A 24,891-nucleotide genomic window follows, 5' to 3' on the forward strand; every position below is an offset into this window, starting at 1 on the left:
GGCGTGCACGGAAGCGCAGCGTCACTTCTGAGCTGCCTCTATGGGGAAAAGATTGAGACCTTTAAAGCGGATGAGGGGCTCTTTCCCCCCAGAGAACGCGCATCCGACGGAAGCGTTCACACTCCTCTTGCGGACCTCAGAAGTGCAACACGCCTCTTTCAGAGTCACGTGTGAACTGTGGCTTTTTTGCCTGGCAGGCAAAGAAAATCACTTAAACAGAACCGCCTGCACTCTTCCCTTCCACTCTTCCGTGGGGAGTTTGGGAGCGGGGAGCAAAACATCCTTGAAGAAAGTTGTCCCGAGGTGTGCGCATGAGTCTAGGGGGGGGTCCCCCTCCACCCCAAGGAAGTGCCTCCTTGCACCCGAGAAAGTTCAGAGCCAGCCGATTACCCCGCTTCTACCCTGTGCGCTTTTACGCACGCTTTGCAGCAGCGCACACCCGGACCGCTCCCCCTTCTCCCCTTGCGCGCTTACTTGCGAGGGGTCGGAGGGAGGGAAGGGGGGCACCCTCCCCGCCCCCCAAATGCCCCCAAAACTTTCTCCCCTGGGGTGTGTCCTGCAGGACTGTCCTTTTCTTCCTGCCCCCCCAGGGAGCTACGCCAAGCAGAACAAGCGCGCAGACGGGCGTCGCCCATCGCGAAGCATTTACCTGCGCTTGATCCCGGGGCGTCGGAAAATGGTGTCCCCTCTCTTTTCGGGGATCGGTGCTGCGCAGAGGCGCTTCGAGGATCCTTCCCGGAAAGAGCCAAGGCCCGCCCCCGCCCCTCTTTTTATAGGCTGCCATTGGCCGAGGCGGACGCCTGTTAGCCCCGGGACCCCGCCTCCTAATCGTTGGACAGGGAAGTTTTCTTGCCCGAAGGGGCGGGCGGAGCAGCGCAGCCCTGGAATGGGGAAGCGGGGCGGGATCGGGCTCCGGACTGGCTGCCGCCCCTCCCTCGGTGCTCCTTCTTTCCTCCCCAGCCGCTTTGGCGTTGCTCCGGTTGCAGGAGGGATGGCAGGCGCAGCCAGGAGTTTGCCAGGCCCCGAGGGCAGGGCGGGCAGGCAGGCAGGGACGTGAAGCGGAAATCGGCGGTCCTCACCCCCTCTTTACCCGAGAGTAAGCCCCATTGAGCTCAAAGGGCCTTACCTCTGAGTAGGCAAAGCTATTGGTTCGTTGGTGAACCAGCTCCGTGCCAGATTTAGGTTTCTAAGCGATTTGCACGCATGGCGTTTAGGGCGTCTGGATTAAAAGACGCAGTGAAACGTGGGAAAACGTTGGGGTAGAAACGTCCGTGGTTAAAATATGCATTTAAATATTGCACGGTGAGGAAGGGCGGGGGGCGGAAGCTTCTTGCAAAAGGATAAGAGCTTATCCGTAGGCAGCTGCGAGGGTTCCTCTTGCTTTCCCACCCGCCACCTTCAATAAATTGTTCGGATTCAAGAAGACAAGTTTCCATCCAGCTTGGATGGATGAGAAACGTTTTTCTCGCTCTCTCATAATACAAGAACCGGCGAACATCCTATGAAGCAGAATACCAGCAAAGTCAGGGCATTCACAGTTGAACTAGTTCTAGATCTGTTTCAATCTGTGTGGAGGACTCTCTGGTCCTGAATGGGGTAACTGTGCCCCTGAAGGACCAGCTGCGCAGCCTGGGAGTCATTCTGGACTCACAGCTGTCCATGGAGGCACAGGTCAATTCTGTGTCCAGGGCGGCTGTCTACCAGCTCCATCTGGTACGCAGGCTGAGACCCTCCCTGCCCGCAGACTGTCACGCCAGAGTAGTGCATGCTCTGGTTATCTCCCGCTTGGACTACTGCAATGCGCTCTCCGTGGGGCTACCTTTGAAGGTGACCCGGAAACTACAACTAATCCAGAATGTGGCAGCTAGACTGGTGACTGGGAGCGGCCGCCGAGACCACATAACACCCGTCTTGAAAGGCCTACATTGGCTCCCACTACGTTTCCGAGCACAATTCAAAGTGTTGGAGCTGACCTTGAAAGCCTTAAACGGCCTCGGTCCAGTATATCTGAAGGAGCGTCTCCACCCTCATCATTCTATCCGGACACTGAGGTTCAGCTCCGAGGGCCTTCTGGTGGTTCCCTCACTGCGAGAAGCCAAGTTACAGGGAATCAGGCAGAGGGTCTTCTCAGTGGTGGCGCCCGCCCTGTGGAACGCCCTCCCACCAGATGTCAAAGAGAACAAAGATTGGCGGCTGCTCCCAGTCACCAGTCTAGCTGCCGCATTTTGGATTAGTTGTAGTCCGCGGGCAGGTAGGGTCTCAGCCTGTGTACCAGATGCTCTGATAACCTCTAGGTTAGATTACTGCAGCACATTATTCATAGGCCTGCCTCTGAAGACGCTTTGGAAACTTCAGCTGGTGCAGAATTTGGTGGCTCACTGGGGCAAGACAGTTTGAGCATCTTATGCCTATCCTGGCCCAACTGCACAGGCTACCAGTTAGTTTCCAGGCCCAGTGCAAAGTGCTGGTTTTGACTTACAATGCCTTAAAGGTCTCAGGCCTGCGATACTTCAAGCACCGCCTCTCCCCATATGAACTGACCTGGACCCTGCAATCATCATCTGAGTTCGTGTGACCCTCCCCTCCACAAAAGCTCCGGAGCATGTCAACTTGAGAATGGACCTTTTCTACAGTGGCTCCCTGTTGTGCAATGCTCTCCCCAGGGAGGTTTGGCTAGTGTCTTATCATATACCCTTAGGCATCAGGTGAAAAAAGCATTCCTTTTCATCCAGGCTTTGGTCTGATTAACATCCTATACCAGAGCTCTCCAGACTGGCCGTGTGTCGGCTGCAATGTGTAGGTGTGTCGCACAAATGCTCCATGTGCTCCTTCCAGGGCTGGAAAGGGTGTGTGTTTTTTTAATTATTAATTTTTATTGAATTTTACAAGAAAAGAGAAAGAGAAACAAAGAACAATACATAACACTGTAAACACATTTAATATTATTTTTTTAAGTTTGCATTTTGTGTATATACATGTTTTCCAAAATGCAAACTAAAAAAAAAAATATAGAGAGAAAAGACAAAAGCAAAAAATACTTTTCATAATCAATAATATTACCAAATTCATGCTTCAAACATTACAATATATAAATCCTAGTTAAAATATTATAAAAGTCTTCCACTGCATTCAGTGCACGCCGTTATCTTGCTCGCCTTTACATCTGTTTTTCAATCATTTCCCTTCCTTAGGTTCTTTCATAATCCGTCAAATCTTTATGTTCTCTATATTCTTCACAGGGTTAGTCTAAGCACAAACTAGAAAAACTGATTTACTGTGTCACGAATTGATGCATGTCTAGAAAGTGTGTCACCCAGATGAAAAGTTTGGAAAGCTCTGTCCTGTACACTTTTTTAGGTGTTGTGGGAGGGGGGATTGAATTATTGGTTTGTTTTTGTTCTTGCCTTTTATGTATTTTGTGATTTAAAAAAAAATCGCATACAAATTTAAATAATAATAATAATAATAATATAAATAATAAAATAATAACAATGACTCCCTCAGGAGGCAGTGATGGCCACTGATTTAGATGATTTTCATAGAGGATTAGACAAATTGATGAAGAGGAAAGCCATCAATGGCTACCATGTTTTCTTTTTTCTTTTTTAAAAATTATATTTATTAAAGTTTTAAAGGTTACAGAAAGAAAAAAGAGAAAACACCAAATCACACAAAAACAAAACAACACATCACAGTAATAAAAAAAAGAAAAACAGAAAAAAACGAAAAATAGAAACAATTAAAAACAACAACACAACAAACCTTCCCATAACTTATCTTTCATTTGCTTGTTTCCTTGACCTCCTCACACCTCCCTTTTTTGTATTCTAGTTTGGTTAGCTATTTCAGCAAATCCTTTCCATCTTTCCCAGTTTTTGTCCTATAATTTATCTTAATATAATGTAACTTTACTTTCCCTCCTTTCACCAAACCACATGACTTCATTCCAACATCCTTCTAACATTCCTTAATTTTACAATGTTTCTGTAAATAAACTTTAAATTTCTTCCAATCTTCTTCCACCGTGGCTACCATGTTTTCTCTCCCTGTCAGAGACAGTGTGCCTCCGAGTTCCTGGGAATCCCAGGTGAGGCAAACGGAGTTGCAGTCGGGTCCTGCTTAATTCTGCTTTAGAGAGTTGGCTGAGGCCCGTGATATGAGAGGAGACAGGAGAAATGAACTTTCCCTGATGCTGCACCTCTGAGGAGGGCAAAGGAGCTGCAGGAGTAGGGCCACGATCCCCGGCTGCGACTGAATATAGACCTGACATCAATTCATCCTGAAGCCATCGCTCTGTTCAGCTTCCTGCATTACGGTTGCTGGGGGGAAATCGGATGTTGAAGCCGGAGTTTCCTGCAGGGAGGAAGTCGGAGAGGAACACAAGATGCTGCCTTCTACTGAGCCCAGACCCAGTGGTCCTTCTAGCTCCATAATGCCTGCACGGACTGGCAGCAGCTCCCTCACAGAGAGAGGCATTCCCCTCCCTGCCTGGAGATTGAACTGGGAATGCATTGTGTGGTTTGTTTGTTTCAAAATTATATCTTTCCTCCAAGGAGCTCAAAGCGACCTACTTATCGTATTTTTCGCTCTATAGGACGCACTTTTTCCCTTCCAAAAATGAAGGGGAAATGTCCGAGAAGACATTTTAGGCTCCCCCTAGAGGTTTTTGGACTGAACGGCAGTGACTTTATTTTACTTTCTATTTCTTGGCCTGCTGGCTGAGTGCTGCACCTGGCTTGTATCTTTCTCATGGGAACAGTCAGTTTGACCTTGACTATTAGATAAGTTTGGAATGAGTGGCGCAAAGAAAAAGGAGATTAAGGAGACTAAGGAAAAAGAACAAAGACCAAGAACGAGACAAACAACTTTAGCCTCAACTTTACAGCAACGTAGATCATCTGTGCCTATTTTACTCTCTGAAGAAGAAGCGGCCTCCTTGCCACAGGCAGGGGGAGGAGAGACAGAGGATTTGCAATTGGAGGATATGGCCTCAGGATCAGCTTCTTCTATTTTAGAAAAAATCTATGAAAAATTGGAATCTTTGGACAAGAGAGTGGAATCTTTGGACAAGAAGGCCGACGAGCAAACTGCGAAAATAGATCAGAACACAGAATGCCTAAATAGAATAACTGGGCAGGTGGCACAGAACACTCAATTGATTGCAAAATTGGAGGAGGCTTCAGGGGAAAATAGGAAATTGGTTGAAGATACGAGCCAAAGACTTGGACAGTTGGAAAAAGAAGTAAGACCACTCAACAAACAAGTGGGTGAACATCAGACCTATCTCTCGATGATTGAATTGAAGAATAGGGAGACTAATTTAAGGATAAGATCTGTATCTGAAGTAGAGGAAGACAAACTGGCTGAGTTCCTGACCAAAATAATCTCGGTGCAGTGGAAACTTGAGGAAAAAGACTTTAAAATTATATCAGCTTTCAGGCTGGGAAGATTGATAAGAAAAGACAAACCCAGAGACTGCTTGATAACACTGAGATCAAAGGAGGAAAGGGACAAGATCCTGGGCTTACATTACAAAAATCCACTGGACATTCTGGGTAAAAGAATTGAAATTTATAAGGATATTCCTAGACAGCTGTTGGACCTGAGATCTGAATATTCGGAACTAGCAAAACTACTGAGGAGCAACTCAATCATCTTTAGGTGGGACTTTCCTCAAGGATTATCATTTACTTTTAGAGGAAGGAAGATTAAAATCAGAACATTGGAAGACAGAGATAAATTTTTGAGCCAATACGGAGAAGACCTTCACAAAGGACTTGGATCACTGCCGGAGCCCGGAGCACCAAAGGAACCGGCACCCTTGGATGATAAAGTACCACCCCCTGAAAAATAACCAGATTTTTACAGGATGTCTCTGCAACTTCTGAGCTGGAACATAAATGGCTGTAACATTCCCGAGAAAAGGAAGAAAATTTTCCACATATTAAAAAAGGAACAATTGGACATTATTTGCTTGCAAGAAACACATGTGACTAGGCTCCACAGAAAAATACTTGTAAATAAAAGACTTGGCCAGGAATTTATATCTTCGGATAGAGTAAAGAAGAGAGGAGTAGTGATATATGCAAAGGAGAGCCTTTCACCTAAATTATTATTTAAAGATGAACAAGGCAGAATCTTGGCAGTTGAAATACAGCACCAAGGAGAAAAAATTTTGTTATTAGGAATTTATGCACCAAATGAAGGGAAATCGGAATTTTACAAGAAGTTGCATGAGAGCATGCTGGAATATCTGGACTTTGACAACATCATTATGATGGGAGATATGAACGGAATTGTATCAACCAACATGGATAAGTCGCAAAGTCAAAAAGTTACCAAAGATGGCAGACTACCAAAGACCTTTTTTGAAATGACAGACAATATGGACTGGATTGACATTTGGAGAACGAGGAACCCCTTGGAAAAGGAAGGAACATTCTTCTCTGAAGCCCATCTGACCTGGACAAGAATTGACCAAATATGGATTTCTAGATGTCTGGCACCTAAGGTCAGAAAAGTGGAAATCTGCCCAAAGACCTGCTCCGACCATAACGCTTTGAGAATGGACCTGACACTAATACCATCCGGCTCCTTTCGATGGAAGATGAATGACAATCTATTTAGAGATCAGGAGATTATTAAGAAGGCCCAAAAAGTTTTGAAGGACTATTTTGAAATAAATTTGAACACAATGGTGGAAAAAAGAACAATTTGGGACGCGAGTAAAGCCGTGATGAGAGGGTTCTTAATACAACAGAATGCTATTAAGAAAAGGAAACAAAATGAAAAGAAAGATAAGATCTTGGAAAAAATAAAAGAGTTAGAAAAGAAGCTAAGAGGAAACCCGAAGTCGCAGCCGACTCTGAGAGAAATTAAACTCCACCAGGCACAATATGCTAGACTGATCAATCAGGAAATAGAATGGAAGATTAAGTCAATGAAACAAAAAACGTTTGAATCGGCTAATAAATGTGGAAAACTGCTGGCCTGGCAGTTGAAGAAGAGACAAAAGCTGAACACAGTTACAAATCTGGAAATTGAAGGAAAAAACATCCAGAACCCTGTGGAAATCAGGAAATCCTTTCAGAAATATTTCAAGAAGCTATATACTCAAGGGCCGCAAAATGAGGTTGAGATTGAACAATTTTTGGAAAAGAACAGCCTTAAAAAACTCACACAAGAAAATAGATTACTCCTGAACAGTCAAATAACACGACAAGAAATTGAACATGCCATTCAGAATACGAAGCTGGGCAAATCTCCAGGACCAGATGGTCTTACCTCCAAGTATTATAAGATAATGAGTGACTATTTGATTCAACCCTTAATGGAGGTCAGCAACGAAATTTTGGAGGGAAAGAAGGCGCCGGAATCGTGGAAGGAAGCTTTTATCACGCTGATACCAAAATCAGAAACTGAAAAGACACAACTTAAGAACTATCGCCCCATCTCCCTTTTAAATGTGGATTATAAAATATTTGCTGATGTTTTGGCAGGAAGACTTAAAAAAGTTTTGAATGAAGTAATTCACAAGGACCAGGCTGGCTTTCTCCCAGGTAGACATATGTTTGCAAACACAAGGAACATTATTGACATTTTGGAACTTTTGCAAACAGACATAAACACTAGAGCAGTGCTGATATTCATAGACGCGGAGAAGGCCTTTGACAACATCTCTTGGAAATTTATGAAGGGAAACTTAAAAGAAATGGGAGTGGGGCGGGGTTTCGAAAATGGGATTGATGCGATATATTCAGAACAAAAAGCTAAACTGATAGTTAATAATGTGGTAACGGAAGAATTCAAAATTGAAAAAGGAACACGACAAGGCTGCCCGATTTCCCCTCTGTTATTTATCTCAGTTCTGGAGGTGCTCTTGAATATGATTAGAGGTGACCGGTTGGTGAAAGGGATTCAGGTCGGAGCGAAACAATATAAACTGAAAGCTTTCGCAGATGACCTAGTTTGACATTGCAGGAGCCAGAATCTAGCACGAAAAGAGTTTTACAACTGATACATGACTTTGGTCAGGTTGCAGGATTTAAGCTAAATAAACAAAAAACAAAGGTGTTAGGAAAAAATATGACAGAAATAGAGTCAGAACGGTTTCAGAGAGAAACAGAATTATCACTGGTGAAAAGGGTAAAATACCTAGGGGTTAATATAACAACCAAAAATCTGAGTCTATTCAAAGATAATTATGAAAAATGTTGGTCTGAAATTAAGAGAGACTTGGAAAGTTGGGCAAAGTTGAAGCTTTCTTTGTTAGGCCGAATTGCTGCAATTAAGATGAATGTGCTGCCAAAGATGTTGTTTTTGTTTCAAACATTGCAAATTGTGGACAAAACGGAGTGTTTCCGGAAGTGGCAGAGAGATATTTCCAAATTTGTCTGGCAGGGCAAAAAGCCCAGAATCAAGTTTAAGATATTAACAGATGCAAAGGAAAGAGGGGGCTTTGCCCTGCCAGACTTAAGGTTGTACTATGAAGCCGCAGCTTTCTGCTGGCTAAAAGATTGGCTACTTCTTGAGGACACTGATGTTCTAGACCTGGAAGGTTATAACAATGCGTTTGGTTGGCATGCATATTTATGGTATGATAAAGTTAAGATCAACAAGGCCTTTAAGAACCATATTGTCAGGAAAGCAGTGTTTAATGTCTGGACAAAATATAAAGACTTATTGGAAAATAAAACACCAAGGTGGCTTTCACCTTTGGAAGCTAAGGCCCGAAAAGGAACCAATATGGAAGCCTATTGGCCAAAATATTGGGAATTGTTAGAAAAAGACGGAGACAATTGGAAATTGCAGAGTATGGAGAAAATGAAGGATAAAGTGCGAGACTGGTTACACTACGCTCAGATCAAGGAAGTTTTTAAAAGTGACAAAAAGTTAGGATTCCAGGTGGAGAAATCGAAGTTGGAAACAGAGCTGCTAGAACCTAAGACTAAGGTACTTTCAAGAATGTATAACTTGCTGTTGAAATGGAATACACAAGACGAAATGGTTAAGTCGGCTATGATAAAATGGGCACAGGACATTGGGCATAACATTATGTTTGAGGACTGGGAAAGGTTGTGGACCACTGGGTTGAATTTTACTGCATGTAATGCTTTGAAAGAAAATGTAATGAAAATGATATACAGATGGTACATGACCCCAGTTAAACTTGCCAAAATATACCATTCGTCAGATAACAAATGCTGGAAATGTAAGGAAAATGAAGGAACATTTTACCACCTCTGGTGGACCTGCCCTAAGGTGAAGGCCTTCTGGGAAATGATATATAATGAGCTGAAAAAGGTATTTAAGTATACCTTCACTAAGAAACCAGAGGCCTTCCTCCTGGGCATTGTCGACCAGAAGGTGTTAAAGAAAGACAGAACATTTTTCATGTATGCGACAACAGCAGCAAGGATATTACTTGCCAAGAACTGGAAAACTCAAGATCTACCCACACTGGAAGAATGGCAGATGCAACTGATGGACTATATGCAGCTGGCGGAGATGACCGGCAGAATCCGAGACCTGGGAGAAGAAAGGATGGAAGAGGACTGGAAGAAATTTAAGACTTATTTACAAAAATATTGTGATTTAATGGAATGTTAAGAAAGATGCTTGGTTATAAACAATTGGCCATCACTAAAATAGATCAGGAAATGATGACAAGAGAGATTAAGAGAAACAAAGTTGAAGGACAATTATTTTAACGTATTTTATTGGTATATAAGTTGGAAATAAGATGATAATTTGCTTGACAAAAACTTATTAATGACGTAAATGGGAGCGGGAGGCGTGAGGAAGTTCAAAGATGACAGGAAACTTTGTTAAAGCAAAAAAATACTGTTTATTATTAATGTACTTTTTTCTTTTTTCTTTAAAAATCTTAATAAATATTTTATAAAAAAAAAAAAATGAAGGGGAAATGTGTGTGCATCCTATGGAGCGAATGCAGGTTTCAGGCAGCTATCCGCAAGCCTTCTGAGCACAGCGGGAGTTCCCCCCATGCTCCGAAGGTTTGCGGATAGCAGCCTGCAGCCTGGGGAGCACAGCGCCAACTCCCGCTGCGCTCCCCAGGCTTCAGGCAGCTATCCGCAAGCCCTCTGACCATGGCGGGAGTTCCCGCCGGGCTCCGAAGGCTTGCAGATAGCAGCCTGTTCTGGGGGCTGGGGTCGGGGGAAGCTCAGGCTTCCCCCGCCCCAGCCCCGCGGCTAAAAACAAAGCCACGCGCAGCCTCTCCCGGCTGGAGAGGTTGCGCGTGGCTAAAGAGGAAGCCAAGACAGGCAGTGGGATGGATCCCGCTGGCTGTCTTGGCTTCTTTGCTCTTTGGGGCTGGGGGAAAAAATAATTCCCCCCCTTTATTTCCCCCCCTAAAAACTAGGTGCGTCCTATGGTCCAGTGTGCCCTATGGAGCGAAAAATACGGTAGTTCTTCCGCTCCCCATTTTATCCTCACAAGAACCCTGTGAGGTAGGTTGGATCCTGCTTGTGGGATTCCCAGAGGCCTCTGGTTGGCCACTCTGAGAACAAAAGCTCTCCTAGGTGAGCCCCCTTTGGCCTGATCCTGCGTACGGTCTCCTCTTAAGAGCACGTGAGGCTTTGCAGGTACAGGAAACACAGAGACCCAACTTGCTAGGCATAATCGCTTTAGGGACATTTTATGCTATCTTGCCATTCCATCTGAATCAGGTAAGGCAGTTCAGGTACTGAACTGGTGTCCGGAGGCAGGGATGAGGGCCAATAAACCAAACCGGAATCCTGGCAAGGCAGAGGTCATATGAGTCAGTGGGGCTGAGGTTCAGGAATCAGGGTGCTGGCCTATTCTAGGTGAGGTGCCCACCTCCCAAAGCAGGTAAGTAGTTTGGAAGTGTTTCGCAATTCTAACCTGTGTCCGGAGACACAGGTGACTTCAGTGGCAAGGAGGGCTTATGGCCACCTGTGGTTGGTTCACCAGCTATAGACATTCCTGGACTGAGAGGGTTTGGCCTCTCACTTGTGGGGTGCCTCAGGGTTCCGTCCTCTCCCCCATGCTTTTTAATATCTATATGAAGCCGCTGGGAGAGATCATCAGGGGGTTTGGGCTGGGTGTCCATCAGTATGCGGATGATACCCAGCTCTACCTCTCTTTCAAATCAGAACCAGTGAAGGCGGTGAAGGTCCTGTGTGAGTGCCTGGATGCAGTTGGAATGGATTGATGGCGGCTAACAGATTGAGGTTGAATCCTGACAAGACAGAAGTACTGTTCTTGGGGGACAGGGGGCGGGTGGGTGTGGGGGATTCCCTGGTCCTGAATGGGGTAACTGTGCCCCTGAAGGTGCACAGCCTGGGAGTCATTTTGGACTCACAGCTGTCCATGGAGGCACAGGTTAATTCTGTGTCCAGGGCGGCTGTCTACCAGCTCCACCTGGTACGCAGGCTAAGACCCTACCTGTCCGCAGACTGTCTCGCCAGAGTGGTGCATGCTCTAGTTATCTCCCTCTTGGACTACTACAATGTGCTCTACGTGGTGCTACCTTTGAAGGTGACCCGGAAACTGCAATTAATCCAGAATGCGGCAGCTAGTCTGGTGACTGGGAGTGGCCGCTGGGACCACATAACACCGGTCCTGAGAGATCTGCATTGGCTCCCAGTACGTTTCTGAGCACTATTCAAAGTGTTGGTGCTGACCTATAAAGCCCTAAACGGTCTTGGTCCTGTATACCTGAAGGAGTGTCTCCACCCCCATCGTTCAGCCCAGACACTGAGGTCCAGCGCCGAGGGCCTTCTGGCGGTTCCCTTATTGCGAGAAGTGAGGTTACAGTGAACCAGACAGAGGGCCTTCTCGGTAGTGGTGCCCACCCTGTGGAACACCCTCCCTTCAGATATGAAGCAAATAAGCAGCTATCTTATCTTTAAAAGACATCTGAAGGCAGCCCTGTTTAGGGAAGTTTTTAATATTTAATGCTGTATTGTTTTTAACACTCAATTGGGAGCCGCTGGGGAAACTCAGCCAGATGGGCGGGGTATAAAAAATAAATTATTATTATTATCATTATATCAGTGACCCATGCACTAATAACCTTTGGGATAGATTACTGCAGTGCACTCTGCATGGGGCTGCCCTTGAAGATGGCCTGGAAGTGCAAGGGGTTGGGGTGAGTCCCCTGTGAAGAATGGTTGCAGCATTTGGGGCTTCTGGGTTTTGTTATAGGGAAAAGGCAGGTGAGAGGCGACGTGATACAAGTTTATAGAGTTATACATGACATGCAGAAATTGGAAACCGGTTGGCATCGCACACCTGATCTGTCACATGGAGTCTTGCTTCCCCTAACCTCTCCAACTGAACCAAGAGCCAATGATAGGATTATAGTCTGAAAGGGAGCTTAGATCCCATTTGCCCATCAAGGAGATGCTAACTCCAGACAGAAGAGGAGCTCAGAGGGCCCTTGTAAATGGAATTTAGAAGTCAAGGAGAGGGTGTCCTTTGCCTGGCGACGGCACCCGCGATAATTCTGCTTGAGAGGGTTGGCTGAGGCCCGTGATATTAGAGGCGACAGAAGAAATGAGCTTTCCCTGATGTTGGGTCTGGGAAGGATGCAAAGATGCTGAGCAGGGTGGACTGCTCACAGCAGGGGGTGCCTGCTGCACCTCAGAGGAGGGCAAAGGAGCTGCAGGAGGAGGGCCACCTCCCCCCCCCCCGGCTGCGACTGAATATAGACCTGACATCAATCCAGCCTGAAGCCATCGCCCTGTGCAGCTTCCTGCAATACGGTTGCTGGGGGGAAATCGGATGTTGAAGCCGGAGTTTCCTGCAGGGAGGAAGTCGGAGAGGAACACAAGATGCTGCCTTCTACTGAGCCCAGACCCAGTGGTCCTTCTAGCTCCATAAAGCCTGCACTGACTGGCAGCAGCTCCCTCACAGAGAGAGGCATTCCCCTCCCTGCCTGGAGATTGAGCTGGGAATGTATTGTGTTGTTTGTTTGTTTCAAAATTATATCTTCCTCCAAGGAGCTCAAAGCGACCTACTTAGTTCTTCCGCTCTCCATTTTATCCTCACAAGAACCCTGTGAGGTAGGCTGGGCTGAGGTGAGCAGCTGGCCCAAGGTCGCCCAGTGAGCTTTACGAGGGCCTTCTGGCGGTTCCCTCACTGCGAGAAGTTACAGGGAACCAGGCAGAGGGCCTTCTCGGTAGTGGCACCCACCCTGTGGAACGTCCTCCCACCAGATGTTAAAGAGAACAACAACTACCAGACTTTTAGAAGACATCTGAAGGCAGCTCTGTTTGGTGAAGTTTTTAATGTTTGATGTATCACAGTATTTTAATATTCTTTTGGAAGCCGCCCAGAGTGGCTGGGGAAACCCAGCCAGATGGGTGGGGTATAAATAATAAATTATTATTATTATTATTATTATTATTATTATTATTATTATTATTATTATAGAATCATAGAGTTGGAAGAGACCACAAGGGCCATTGAGTCCAACCCCCTGCCAAGCAGGAAACACCATCAGAGCACTCCTGACATATGGTTGTCAAGCCTCTGCTTAAAGACCTCCAAAGAAGGAGACTCCACCACACTCCTTGGCAGCAAATTCCACTGTCAAACAGCTCTTACTGTCAGGAAGTTCTTCCTAATGTTTAGGTGGAATCTTCTTTCTTGTAGTTTGGATCCATTGCTCCGTGTCCGCTTCTCTGGAGCAGCAGAAAACAACCTTTCTCCCTCCTCTATGTGACATCCTTTTATATATTTGAACATGGCTATCATATCACCCCTTAACCTCCACTTCTCCAGGCTAAACATGCCCAGCTCCCTTAGCCGTTCCTCATAAGGCATCGTTTCCAGGGCTTTGACCATTTTGGTTGCCCTCCTCTGGACACGTTCCAGTTTGTCAGTGTCCTTCTTGAACTGTGGTGCCCAGAACTGGACACAGTACTCCAGGTGAGGTCTGACCAGAGCAGAATACAGTGGCACTATTACTTCCCTTGAGCTAGATGCTATACTCCTATTGATGCAGCCCAGAATTGCATTGGCTTTTTTAGCTGCCGCATCACACTGTTGGCTCATGTCAAGTTTGTGGTCAACCAAGACTCCTAGATCCTTTTCACATGTACTGCTCTCAAGCCAGGTGTCCCCCATCTTGTATTTGTGCCTCTCATTTTTTTTTGCCCAAGTGCAATACTTTACATTTCTCCCTGTTAAAATTCACCTTGTTTGTTTTGGCCCAGTTCTCTAATCTGTCAAGGTTGTTTTGAAGTGTGATCCTGTCCTCTATTATTATTATGAACCCTGGTCTCTCAGGTCCTAGACCAACACTCTTCCCCACAAACCACACCGGCTTAATTTGCAAAGCCTCAACAACAGCACACAAAAGCTCATGTCAAGAACAAACTTAGTTGGTCTCTAAGAGATGTGGGTGGCGCTGTAGTCTAAACCACAGAGCCTAGGACTTGCCGATCAGAATGTCAGTGGTTCGAATCCCTGCGACGGGGTGAGCTCCCATTGCTCGGTCCCTGCTCCTGCCAACCTAGCAGTTCAAAAGCACGTCAAAGTGCAAGTAGATAAATAGGTACCTCTCCAGCGGGAAGGTAAACGGCGTTTCCGTGCTCTGCTCTGGTTTGCCAGAAGCGGCTTAGTCATGCTGGCCACATGACCCGGAAGCTGTACCAATAAAGCGAGATGAGCGCCGCAACCCCAGTCAGCCACAACTGGATCTAATCGTCAGGGGTCCCTTTACCTTTAAGGTGCTACTGGACAATTTTTTTCTTCTTATTATTTTTATATACTATATATACTCGAGTATAAGCCGATTTTTTCAGCACATTTTTTATGCTGAAAAAGCTCCTCTCGCCGCCTTTGCCATTGTCAGAGACAGAGGAGGAGGAACCAGCAGCCCAAAAGCAGCCCTTTTGGGCTGCTTGTTCTTCCTCTGCCGCTGCCGCCACCACCAGGTTTGTGGTGTGGTGAATCGGCTTATACTCGAGTCAATAAGTTTCCCTGTTTTTTTTGTGCTAAAATTAGGTGCCTCGGCTTATATTAGGGTTGGCTTATACTCGAGTATAAGTATAAGAAAGTGAGGAGGAATTAAATAACCTTTTAATGAGGGTGAAAGAGGAGAGCGCAAAATATGGTCTGAAGCTCAACATCAAAAAAGCGAAGATCATGGCCACTGGGCCCATCACCTCCTGGCAAACAGAAGGGGAAGAAATGGAGGCAGTGAGAGATTTTACTTTCTTGGGCTCCATGATCACCAAAGATGGTGACAGCAGCCACAAGATTAAAAGACGCCTGCTTTTTGGGAGAAAAGCAATGACAAACCTAGACAGCATCTTAAAAAGTAGAGACATCACCTTGCCAACAAAGGTCCGTATAGAAAAAGCTATGGTTTTCCCAGTAGTGATGTATGGAAGTGAAAGCTGGACCATAAAGAAGGCTGATCGCCAAAGAATTGATGCTTTTGAATTATGGTGCTGGAGGAAACTCTTGAGAGTCCCATGGACTGCAAGAAGATCAAACCAATCTATTCTTTAAGGAAATCAGCCCTGAATACTCACTGGAAGGACAGATCCTGAAGCTGAGGCTCCAAGACTTTGGCCACCTCATGAGAAGAGAAGACTCTCTGGAAAAGACCCTGATGTTGGGAAAGAAGGAGGGCAGAAGGAGAAGGGTCCATGGGGTTATGAAGAGTCAGACACGACTAAACGACTAAACAACAAATACTCAAGTATATATGATATTTCAACAACAGAGACATACCTAGGCTCTCTCCATTGCCCTCCATGACAAGGAGCTGAATGGCAGCTGCACTTCTAAGTACACCACTGGGCAACTGTGGAGGGGACCCAGCTGCCGTGGCCGGTGCCAGGAAGCAGATTCCTCCGCTGGGGCACCCAGAGAAACCATGCAGAGCAGGGGAAGAGGGGCTCGGGGAGTGGGCAGCTGGGTGGGCTCCTACCCACTCCAAGCCAGAGTGGGGAGGCACGAGATTTGTGCCCCCCTGGGCCTGCCTTCTTGGCAGTGGCCAATCTTGTCATCCCATAGGCACGCCCCCGATGAACAACTTAGCCAAACCCTCCAACATCTGGATTCCCAACCGATCCTTGGTGGGGCTAGAGAGTCTTCTTCTTTGGCGATCCCTCATAGCTGAGTAAGATTGTCTTCCATAAACACAGTTTTAGCAATGAGTCCATAAGTGACTGTGGAGGCCAATTCTGGATCCACACGTCCTTCCACAGTGGGGACATTGGTTTGCGGGCAGGAGGTTCCCCCTCCTTCTTGTTGTTATTGTTTAGTCGTTTAGTCGTGTCCGACTCTTTGTGACCCCATGGACCAGAGCACGCCAGACACTCCTGCCTTCCACTGCCTCCTGCAGTTTGGTCAAACTCATGCTGGTAGCTTCCAGGACACCGTCCCACCATCTCGTCCTCTGTCGTCCCCTTCTCCTTGTGCCCTCCATCTTCCCCAACATCAGGGTCTTTTTCAGGGAGTCTTCTCTTCTCCTGAGGTGGCCAAAGTCTTGGAGCCTCAGCTTCAGGACCTGTCCTTCCAGTGAGCACTCAGGGCTGATTTCCTTAAGAATGGAGACGTTTGATCTTCTTGCTCCATGGGACCCTCAAGAGTCTCCTCCAGCACCAGAATTCAAAAGCATCTATTCTTCCCTCCTTCTTAGGAAGACTTAAGATATGGGCATGCAAGCCAAGAGGAAAGGTTACAAATTCTGGGACTTTTCTGTAGCACCTTAAAGACCAACTAAGTTAGTTCTTGGTATGAGCTTTCGTGTGTTAGTTCATACCAAGAACTAACTTAGTTGGTCTTTAAGGTGCTACTGGAAGGAATTTTTTTTGTTTTGACTATGGCAGACCAACACGGCTACCTATCTGTAACTGGGACTTTTCTGTTAGAGAAGAAGTGAGCAAAGGAGGTGTGGGGGAGGAACAGGATGTGGAGACAGTGGGGCGTGAAGGTTTTCTCTGTCATAATGCTAAAACTCCTGTCTATCCCATGAAGCCGATTGTTGGAAGATTCAGGAGAAGTTTTGGTGTGAAAATGGTGCCATTCATACCACGGAATATGTGGAACATGGCCAGTGGCATAGCAAGGTGAGGTGGTACCTGGTGAGGAAAATTTATTGTCAAATCCCCCCCCACACACACACATTGAATTTTATTATTTTTCTGCCTGCAAGAATGGGTTTTTTACAGAGCCAAAGTTGTTCAGTTGGCAAAGGCTGGGAACAGAATGTGACTATGGCTCCATCTGCTGGGGGACGATGGCCTCTTCTGATCTCTGGCTAGTTTTTAAAACGAAAGCAGGCGGTGATAAAAAATAAATAAATGATACCGTAGCCCATTTTCCCCTAGGGGGAAGAATGCTGCAAAATCAAAATGGCAGCACCAGCATTTCAAAAATCCGGATTTTGATCAGCTGCCATTTTGGGGCTTGCGAGACTGCACAGAAAGACCATATTTCTAGAGGCACTGAGGAAGAGGGTGGTCAACTCAGCAGCTGTGCCGTGGATTCATTTGATGCATTTGTTTCTGTAGCACTGAAATACATGTCATCGTTACCAAAGGCCAAGTTGCAGGAGCCAACGAATGAGCTGGCAGCTCTAGAATTGCATCAGGATGCCGTTTGAGATGTGCAGCTCTGGAAGGCAATAATAATAATAATAATAATAATAATAATATATTATTTATACCCCACCCATCTGGCTGGGTTTACCCAGCTACTCTGGGCGACTTCCAACAAAGTATTAAAATACAGTGGTCTGTTAAACATTAAAAGCTTCCCTGAACAGGGCTGCCTTCATATGTCTTCTAAAAGTCTGGTACAGTAGTTGTTCTTCTCTTTGACATCTGGTGGGAGGGTGTTCCACAGGGAGGGTGCCGCCACCGAGAAGGCCCTCTGCCTAGTTCCCTGTAACTTGGCTTCTCGCAGTGAGGGAACCGCCAGAAGGCCCTCGGCGCTGGACCTCAGTGTCCGGGCAGAACGATGGAGGTGGAGATGAGAAGGGGGAAACAGACCTCTTGCGCTTTTAATAGCTGCCATGAAATATACATGTGCTTCAATTCCCTCTTCTACACAACTGTTAAAAGTGCAGGAGGCCTTTGTCCTCTATGGCATCCGGCCAATGTAACCCATGCTTTTATTATCCTTATGACTTAAGAGCAGGAGAACACATTGCAAAACCAATAGAGAGACGGCCTATCAGCTGATACTCTGCAGCAACAACAAAAACCATTCTTCTTCTTACTGTTATATTTATTAATTTATTATTATTATTATTAGGCAGATGTTGTATTGTAGACACTCCTGGGCTTCGGGTTGTATTTCGGTAGGTGTCCTCTTACACTCCCTCCCCCCGACTTCCTCTTCCAGATCCAGGCACACCCCCCCCCCAAAGAAACAGTCAGAAACACTGGCAATTCTCTGACTAAAATCTTTTATTAGAACAACACACAGGACCCCTTTTGGGCCTGGGAGGGCGGCTGTCTGCAGCTAAGGATTGCAATAAGTTGCCAACGACATGTTACGAAGTCACTAGGAATCTATTCTAAGCATCAGAAACATCATCAAGAAGCAAGATCGATGCTGATGGGAAAACAAGGCCGCAGGTGGCCCAGCCACCCAAGCCCAGGAGGAGATCGGCGTCACCCTGCAACCTGTCTCCTCTGCAGCCGAGAAAAACGAAGAGCGTGACTGCGAGGTTAGCACCCATTCAATAAATTATGTTTAACGTAATGCTGGTACAACATCACCATAACAGAGAAAAATCAGTTCTAAGGGGAAGGAAATCCTAGAAGGGAACAATTATTTATTTACAGACATCTCCTTTGTTGTTTTGCTTTGGGTTTTTGTTTTGTTTTTTTGCTGTTAACATTTATTACATTGGATTGTTTTCTTCCCACCATTCCTGATTTATCTCCACTCCTGGTTAAATGAATCAAAGCAGATAATTAAATAACTTACGATGAGAAACAATGGCAGAAGAAAGAAAACAATATCTCAACCCTCCGCAGACAACTATCTCTAGAGAGCGCCACCAATCTGAAAGCAAAAGGAAAGGTCAGACCAGCATGCTGTCCGTGCTACAGAGAGAATATTATGGCACCAACCACATGGGATGGACTTGAGGCATTATGGGATATGTACATGACATTCGCCAAATTTAGCAGCCGGTCCCAAGATGGGAACAGATTCCGACGGAACGTGGTTGGTATGACCACAGATATTAGCCTCTCAATCATTTATGGCCCCCCACCCACTTCCCTGGAGACTCCAAATGCCACAAAACTGCCAGTGCTGTCCCTCTCTGCTCTGAATTGAAGGATTGGGCTTCCACAAAATCCAGGGTTGCACCATTGAAATACAAGGGCTTCTTCTCTTGTTGGAACAACATCTCTGATGCTCTGGAGCTGTCCCAGGTCCTGATTTGTCACCTGCTGCAAGCTACCAGCCTCCTACCAACCTCCTGACCACATTGCCTGCTCTCGGGCATAATCCAGACTAGTTTCCTTATAAGGCATTGCTCAGCAAATGCTCAGCAAATCCTTCTGCCCCTGGTGTAAACCGATACATGGAAATGTATGCAAATATGCAACTGCCGAGGCCTTATCTGTGCTCGCATTTTTCTGGGTCACATGCACTGCGCCCAACTCAAATTGCAGTTAGAGGCAGCTGCTAGGTGGGTCTTTCGAGAGCAGAGGTGGCTGAGTATTTCATTGCAAGGTGGTTCCTTCCAGTTCGGCAGAAACGTAATGACAGAGAGCCAGCCTGGGTTGAAACTGCGACACAGTTAATCAAACAATGCAAAGAGCAGATAATAATATTAAGGTGATACAGAAGAAGTGTGTTTGGATGGGTGGGGGTAATGCTGGTTGATCTGGTTTCAAACCAGGAAGGTGGCAACCGTGAGAGGTAGCCATGGCAATGAGAATATTTAATTTCCTGAGACTGTGAAAGGAAGGCATTCTTCTTTCTTCCCCTCTCCATGTCTGTCGTTGACCACAAAGGAATGCTAGGTCTGCCTTGTAGTTGTTGGTTTTTTAAGGCAAAGTCATCACTGTATCTCATTTTGAAATGCTGCTATGCAAAACTATAGTAGTCCACACACGTGGACATGAGGCGAGATGGATGCTATGCACCGGGATGTAGTCAGAGAAAACGGAATCATGCCATGTCAAGCTTGTTTGCAGAATCAAAAAGGACTATCCAAAATTGACAGCTCTCTGTCAGGGAATCTCACATTGTTAATACAGCATCAGACTAGCCAAAGAGCTGGTTTCATCAGTTACCTACGTGGTATGGAAGACACCCATGGGTGCTTGCCTCTGATATCTGTAGGAAGCAATCAGTAAGTCCAAGACTACAAAGCCCAGCATCAAGCACAAGGAAAGAGGGGTGCTATTCAAGGGAGGTCCAGCGGCAGATACCTGCTTCTGCCTTGTTTCAGGCCATGCATGAGTTTATTCTTAATTAATACCTGCACCTCTGGCCTCCGGATGGTATGCACACTTATATGCAATCCTGTCTGCTTGCTCAAAAGGAAACTATGCAAGTCCCACTGTGCTCAACAGGATTTACTTCAAGTTAAGTGCGTTTAGAACTTCAGACTTGTCCCCGACCAACCCTGTGCATGCTTACTCAGAAGGAAATTGCATTAAGCTGTGTTTACCCCCATGCTAGCATGCATGGAGTTGCAGCCACAGTGACTGATGTCACAAACAATTAAGTGGGCCTGCGCACCAGGTCAGGATGTCGAAGGCACAAGCCTCTTTGCCTTGGAAATATAGCGAGATAGAGGAAGGAAGATGACTGTTTGACTGGTGCTGATAATGTGGCATTATTACAGCATGAAAATGAAACACAACGAATTGGCTGGTTTACAAGGGAAACTTGAACATATCTAAGAGCCAGCCTTTGAGCCTTGCTGTGAATATGGATCTCTCCCAGTCTGAAATCTCTCCCCGCACCGTGACCAGTCTGAAGTCGCAATCTCTGCAAACTGACTTAGCACACAAAACAATCATGTAAGAAGCCATTTCCAGTCAAAGCTGCGATATTCACTGCAGCATGAAGGATGTCCCACAGGGCCGGCCCTAACAAGAGACAGCTGCCTCAGGCGGCAAATATTGAAGGGCGTCAAGCAGAAGGAGCTCTGTGTATGTGCGTGTTACGCAACATGTCCTGCGCCCTTGGGGTTCAGTGGAGGATGTTGAAATAAGATTCAACGGTCTGTTGAGGTTTTGTACTGGGAATAGGACTGGGAGGATGTGACCTCACACATTTTGCTTCAGTCCGAAACAGCCAGAGGATATCAGGATAGCAAAGGCCGATGTAAACAAATGAGAAACAGAAGTGCATTATGGGAGCTGCCGTCTCTAGTGTGCAATGGGCCCTTGTTGCACACTAGAGGAAATTGTGGGTGCCTCCTTTTACTTCAGGTGTTCAGAGACAGATTGGTGACCCCCCTCCATTTACAGAGGTACAGGACAAATGTCTGGATAAACAGCCAATTAACTTGAGCCAGAAGTTTGTCACGTTCTGCTAAATACAACCATCCATCCCAATCAGAAAAGAAATGGGATATTGGATATATTTGCTGAATGCGGGCGGGGGGGCATTTCTGGGTGGCATTTTGGGGGGAGCATTCAGAAATCGGAATGTTGGCATTTGAGTTTTGAAACTCGCTGAAAATGGAAATGTTCTGCCCCTACAAAGTGATAATTTACGCAGAACTCAAATACGAAGTTCTGCCAATAGAATTCCAAATTTGAAAATGGTGCTAATTTCATATGCAGATTGAAGCGTTGAGGAATCCTCCGCAGAGTGATCTAAATCATACACCTCACTCTCACAGGAGTGTTAGACCTGTATCTGAGCTGAGCCACTTCAGATGTGGGTACTGGGAACAGCTTCCGTGGGGCGGCCCCCATCACATCTGGGCTGGAGAACCAAGCCTCAGTTACTAGGCCCCAAAGGATGCCCTGCTAAAATATCATCCTTCATAACCAACACTATTATTTTCCAGCGTTGATTTGTTTATACCGGTGTTCTGTGCTTTGTGGTGAACTGCCTTGAGCATCCTCTGGGTCAAAAAAAGGGGTGCCTGATCTTTGAAAAATGAAAAGCTAAACACTGCAATTGGGGGGGGGCGAATCATGTGACCTTTCCCCCAACTCTCTGCATTGACTGGAAAAAAATTAAGATAAATCCCATCTCCCAAGGCTTGATTCATCATCCTGCATGGCTTTTGTATGTCAATTAAGTGGTGATCGCAAGCTGATGTCTATGAGAAGGTATTATTCAGCAAGAAAGGCCACGAGGACAGAGGAGGCAAAAGTCAACTGGACTCTGCAAAGCCTTCAAGGACCAGCCAGTTCTTGCCCACCCAGGGGCTTGGGGTGGGGTCTGGCTGATGTTATATGCACAACTCTCCATCTGTAGCAAGTGAAGCACAGTTTTCCTTCTGGCTGGAGAATCCGCAAGTTGGTTCAGGCACCGTGCCCTCGGGAATCTGATCCACATTTAGGGGAAAGGGGAAATCGCAAACTGAAAGAATAACTGAACCCAAAAGCTGATTCGAGAGAGTCGCATCTCAGGCTCTCTCCGGAACGCTGTCGTCAGCCGAAAGAGCAAAATTAGCAAAGCAAACACACACTCGTGCACACACACACAGAGTACAGGTGGAGCTGGAAAGGCGGAGAGGGGTGGCCCTGGCGGGTGCCCAAAGTCTGCTTGGTCCTTTATCTTCTCTAGATTCCACCCCACTTTTGTCTGTTTGTTTGTTTAAAAAATTTGGTTTCCGCTGGCCTGGAGTTACCAGACGACCAGATATTCTCCTCCTTTCTCCCATGAGGTCAATTCCTGAAGAAAACGAACGCAGGTCTCTCGGTGTGTCCTGAGAAAAAGCCGCCGGGCACCCCCTGACTCCTTACTGCATGGAGCCTCGTGCGTTGTAGAAGTCCGGGACTGGGAGACCAGTGTGCAGCGTCACCTGAAAGCAAAGAGCACTTGCTACAAATACACTCCAACATTTCTCCAGTGAAGAGACAGTGGAACCTCGGGTTGTGGACGTAATCCGTGATGGAGTCACGGCCGCAATCCGCAGCGTTCGTAACCTGCAGCGCCACGTCTGCGCACACGCGCGACACGATTTGGCACTTCTGCGCATGCGTGAAGCGCAATTTAGTGCTTCTATGCATGCACAAGCGGCAAAATCCTCGCTCTACATGGGGATGCCCTTGAGACTGACCCAGAAACTCCAGTGGGTGCAGAATGCCGCAGCGAGACTCCTTACGGGGTCTTCGCTGCAAGATCACATTCACCCAGTGCTATACCCGCTGCACTGGCTCTCGGTGGAGTACAGGGTCAGGTTTAAGGTCTGGTTTTGACCTTTAAAGCCCTATACGGCCTAGGACCCTCGTACCTACGGGACCGCCTCTCCTGGTATGTCCCACAGAGGAACTTATGGTCTTCAAACAATAACATCCTGAAGGTCCCAGGCCACAGAGAGGTTAGGCTGGCCTCAACTAGAGCCAGGGCTTTTTTGGCTGTGGCTCCAATCTGGTGGAACGCTCTGTCCCAAGAGACTAGGGCCCTGCGGGACTTGACATCTTTCCGCAGGGCCTGCAAGACAGAGCTGTTCCACCAGGCCTTTGGTCAGGGCACAGCCTGACTCCCTCCTTTGGCAATCTTCACAGAACTTTAGCCTAATGGTTGCCATCAATTTGAGTTGAATTAATTTTATAATGGAATGATTTTAGAATGTTGTACTATTTTATTGTTATTCGCCGCCCTGAGCCCGGCTTCAGCTGGGGAGGGCGGGATATAAATAAAATTTATTATTATTATTATTATTATTATTATTATTATTATTATTATTATGTAACCCTTTCTGGTACTTCTGGGTTTCCCGCGGTCCGCAACCTGAAAACACGTAACCCGAAGCGTATGTAACCCAAGGTACCACTGTAGGAACATCTCATTCCACAGTGATAACTTTACTATTTATACCCCACACATCTTACTGGGTTGCCTCAGCCTGGGCAGCTTCCAACATATATAAAAACACAATGAAACATTACACATTTCGGACTGCAACTCCCATCATCGCCAGCCAACGCAACTCTGGGTTTCCTGTTCTGATTCCTGTTCTTCCCACTCTCTTCCTGCCGCTCTCCAGCAACTGACGGGAGCGCCTCATCCCGAGATCCAAGAAACCTCGCGGTCTCTCCTCCCAATGGCCCGGACTCCTTCCCACTCCTCCTTACTTGCACATTTCTGTTCAGACTGACAGCCGGGAAGAAGAGACCTTCCAGGTTCTCAAAGGCCACCGGCCCCTGCTGGTCCTCATTGATGGAGAAGGTCAAGGTCCTCCTGGTTAGGTCAAGCAGGATCCCAACTGTAGCCCCTTTGGTGATGCCCCCTTCAGTCCTGCCGAGAAAGAAAGCGCTCCTCATTAGCTCGGGGGGGGCGCTAGATGACATTTGGGGTCCCTTCCAAGCGTACAAGTCTATGGTTAACCTCACTCTCTCTACACACAGTGCTTTTTCTTTAAAAAAATGTTGAGAGCCAGTGTGGTGTGGTGGCTAAGAGCAGTAGACTCGTAATCTGGTGAACCGGGTTCGCGTCTCTGCTCCTCCACATGCAGCTGCTGGGTGACCTTGGGCCAGTCACACTTCTTTGAAGTCTCTCAGCCCCACAGAGTGTTTGTGGTGGGGGAGGAAGGGAAAGGAGAATGTTAGCCACTTTGAGACTCCTTCGGGTAGTGATAAAGCGGGATATCAAATCCAAACTCTTCTTCTTATTCTTCTTCTTAGGGGTACTGTGGTACCTCTGGTTGCGAACGGGATCCGTTCCAGAGCCCCGTTCGCAACATGAGCAGAACGCAACCCGCGTCTGTGCGTGCGCGGG

General features: G+C 46.6%; 2 protein-coding genes across 7 annotated transcripts in view; both read right to left on the bottom strand.

Annotated features, from left to right (window-relative positions):
• Window positions 1-807, bottom strand: part of PYGL (glycogen phosphorylase L) — a 58,903-nt gene extending 58,096 nt beyond the window's left edge. The window contains exon 1 of the mRNA XM_081910303.1: window positions 650-807. The gene's annotated coding sequence lies outside the window, so the exon portion shown is untranslated. The remainder of the gene's footprint in view (window positions 1-649) is intronic.
• A 19,380-nt stretch (window positions 808-20,187) lies between these two features.
• TRIM9 (tripartite motif containing 9) overlaps window positions 20,188-24,891 on the bottom strand; it is a 69,582-nt gene continuing 64,878 nt past the window's right edge. For all 6 annotated transcript variants that reach the window (XM_081910549.1, XM_081910545.1, XM_081910548.1 and 3 more), the window contains 2 exons: window positions 24,249-24,411; window positions 20,188-22,972 (listed from right to left, as the gene is read on the bottom strand). In XM_081910549.1, coding sequence (XP_081766675.1) covers window positions 22,910-22,972; window positions 24,249-24,411 — 226 coding nt within the window. In that variant the 3' untranslated portion in view covers window positions 20,188-22,909. The remainder of the gene's footprint in view (window positions 22,973-24,248; window positions 24,412-24,891) is intronic.

Source organism: Podarcis melisellensis (genome assembly GCF_964234715.1).
Source record: "Podarcis melisellensis genome assembly, chromosome: 1".
In the NCBI taxonomy this organism is placed as follows: domain Eukaryota; kingdom Metazoa; phylum Chordata; class Lepidosauria; order Squamata; family Lacertidae; genus Podarcis; species Podarcis melisellensis.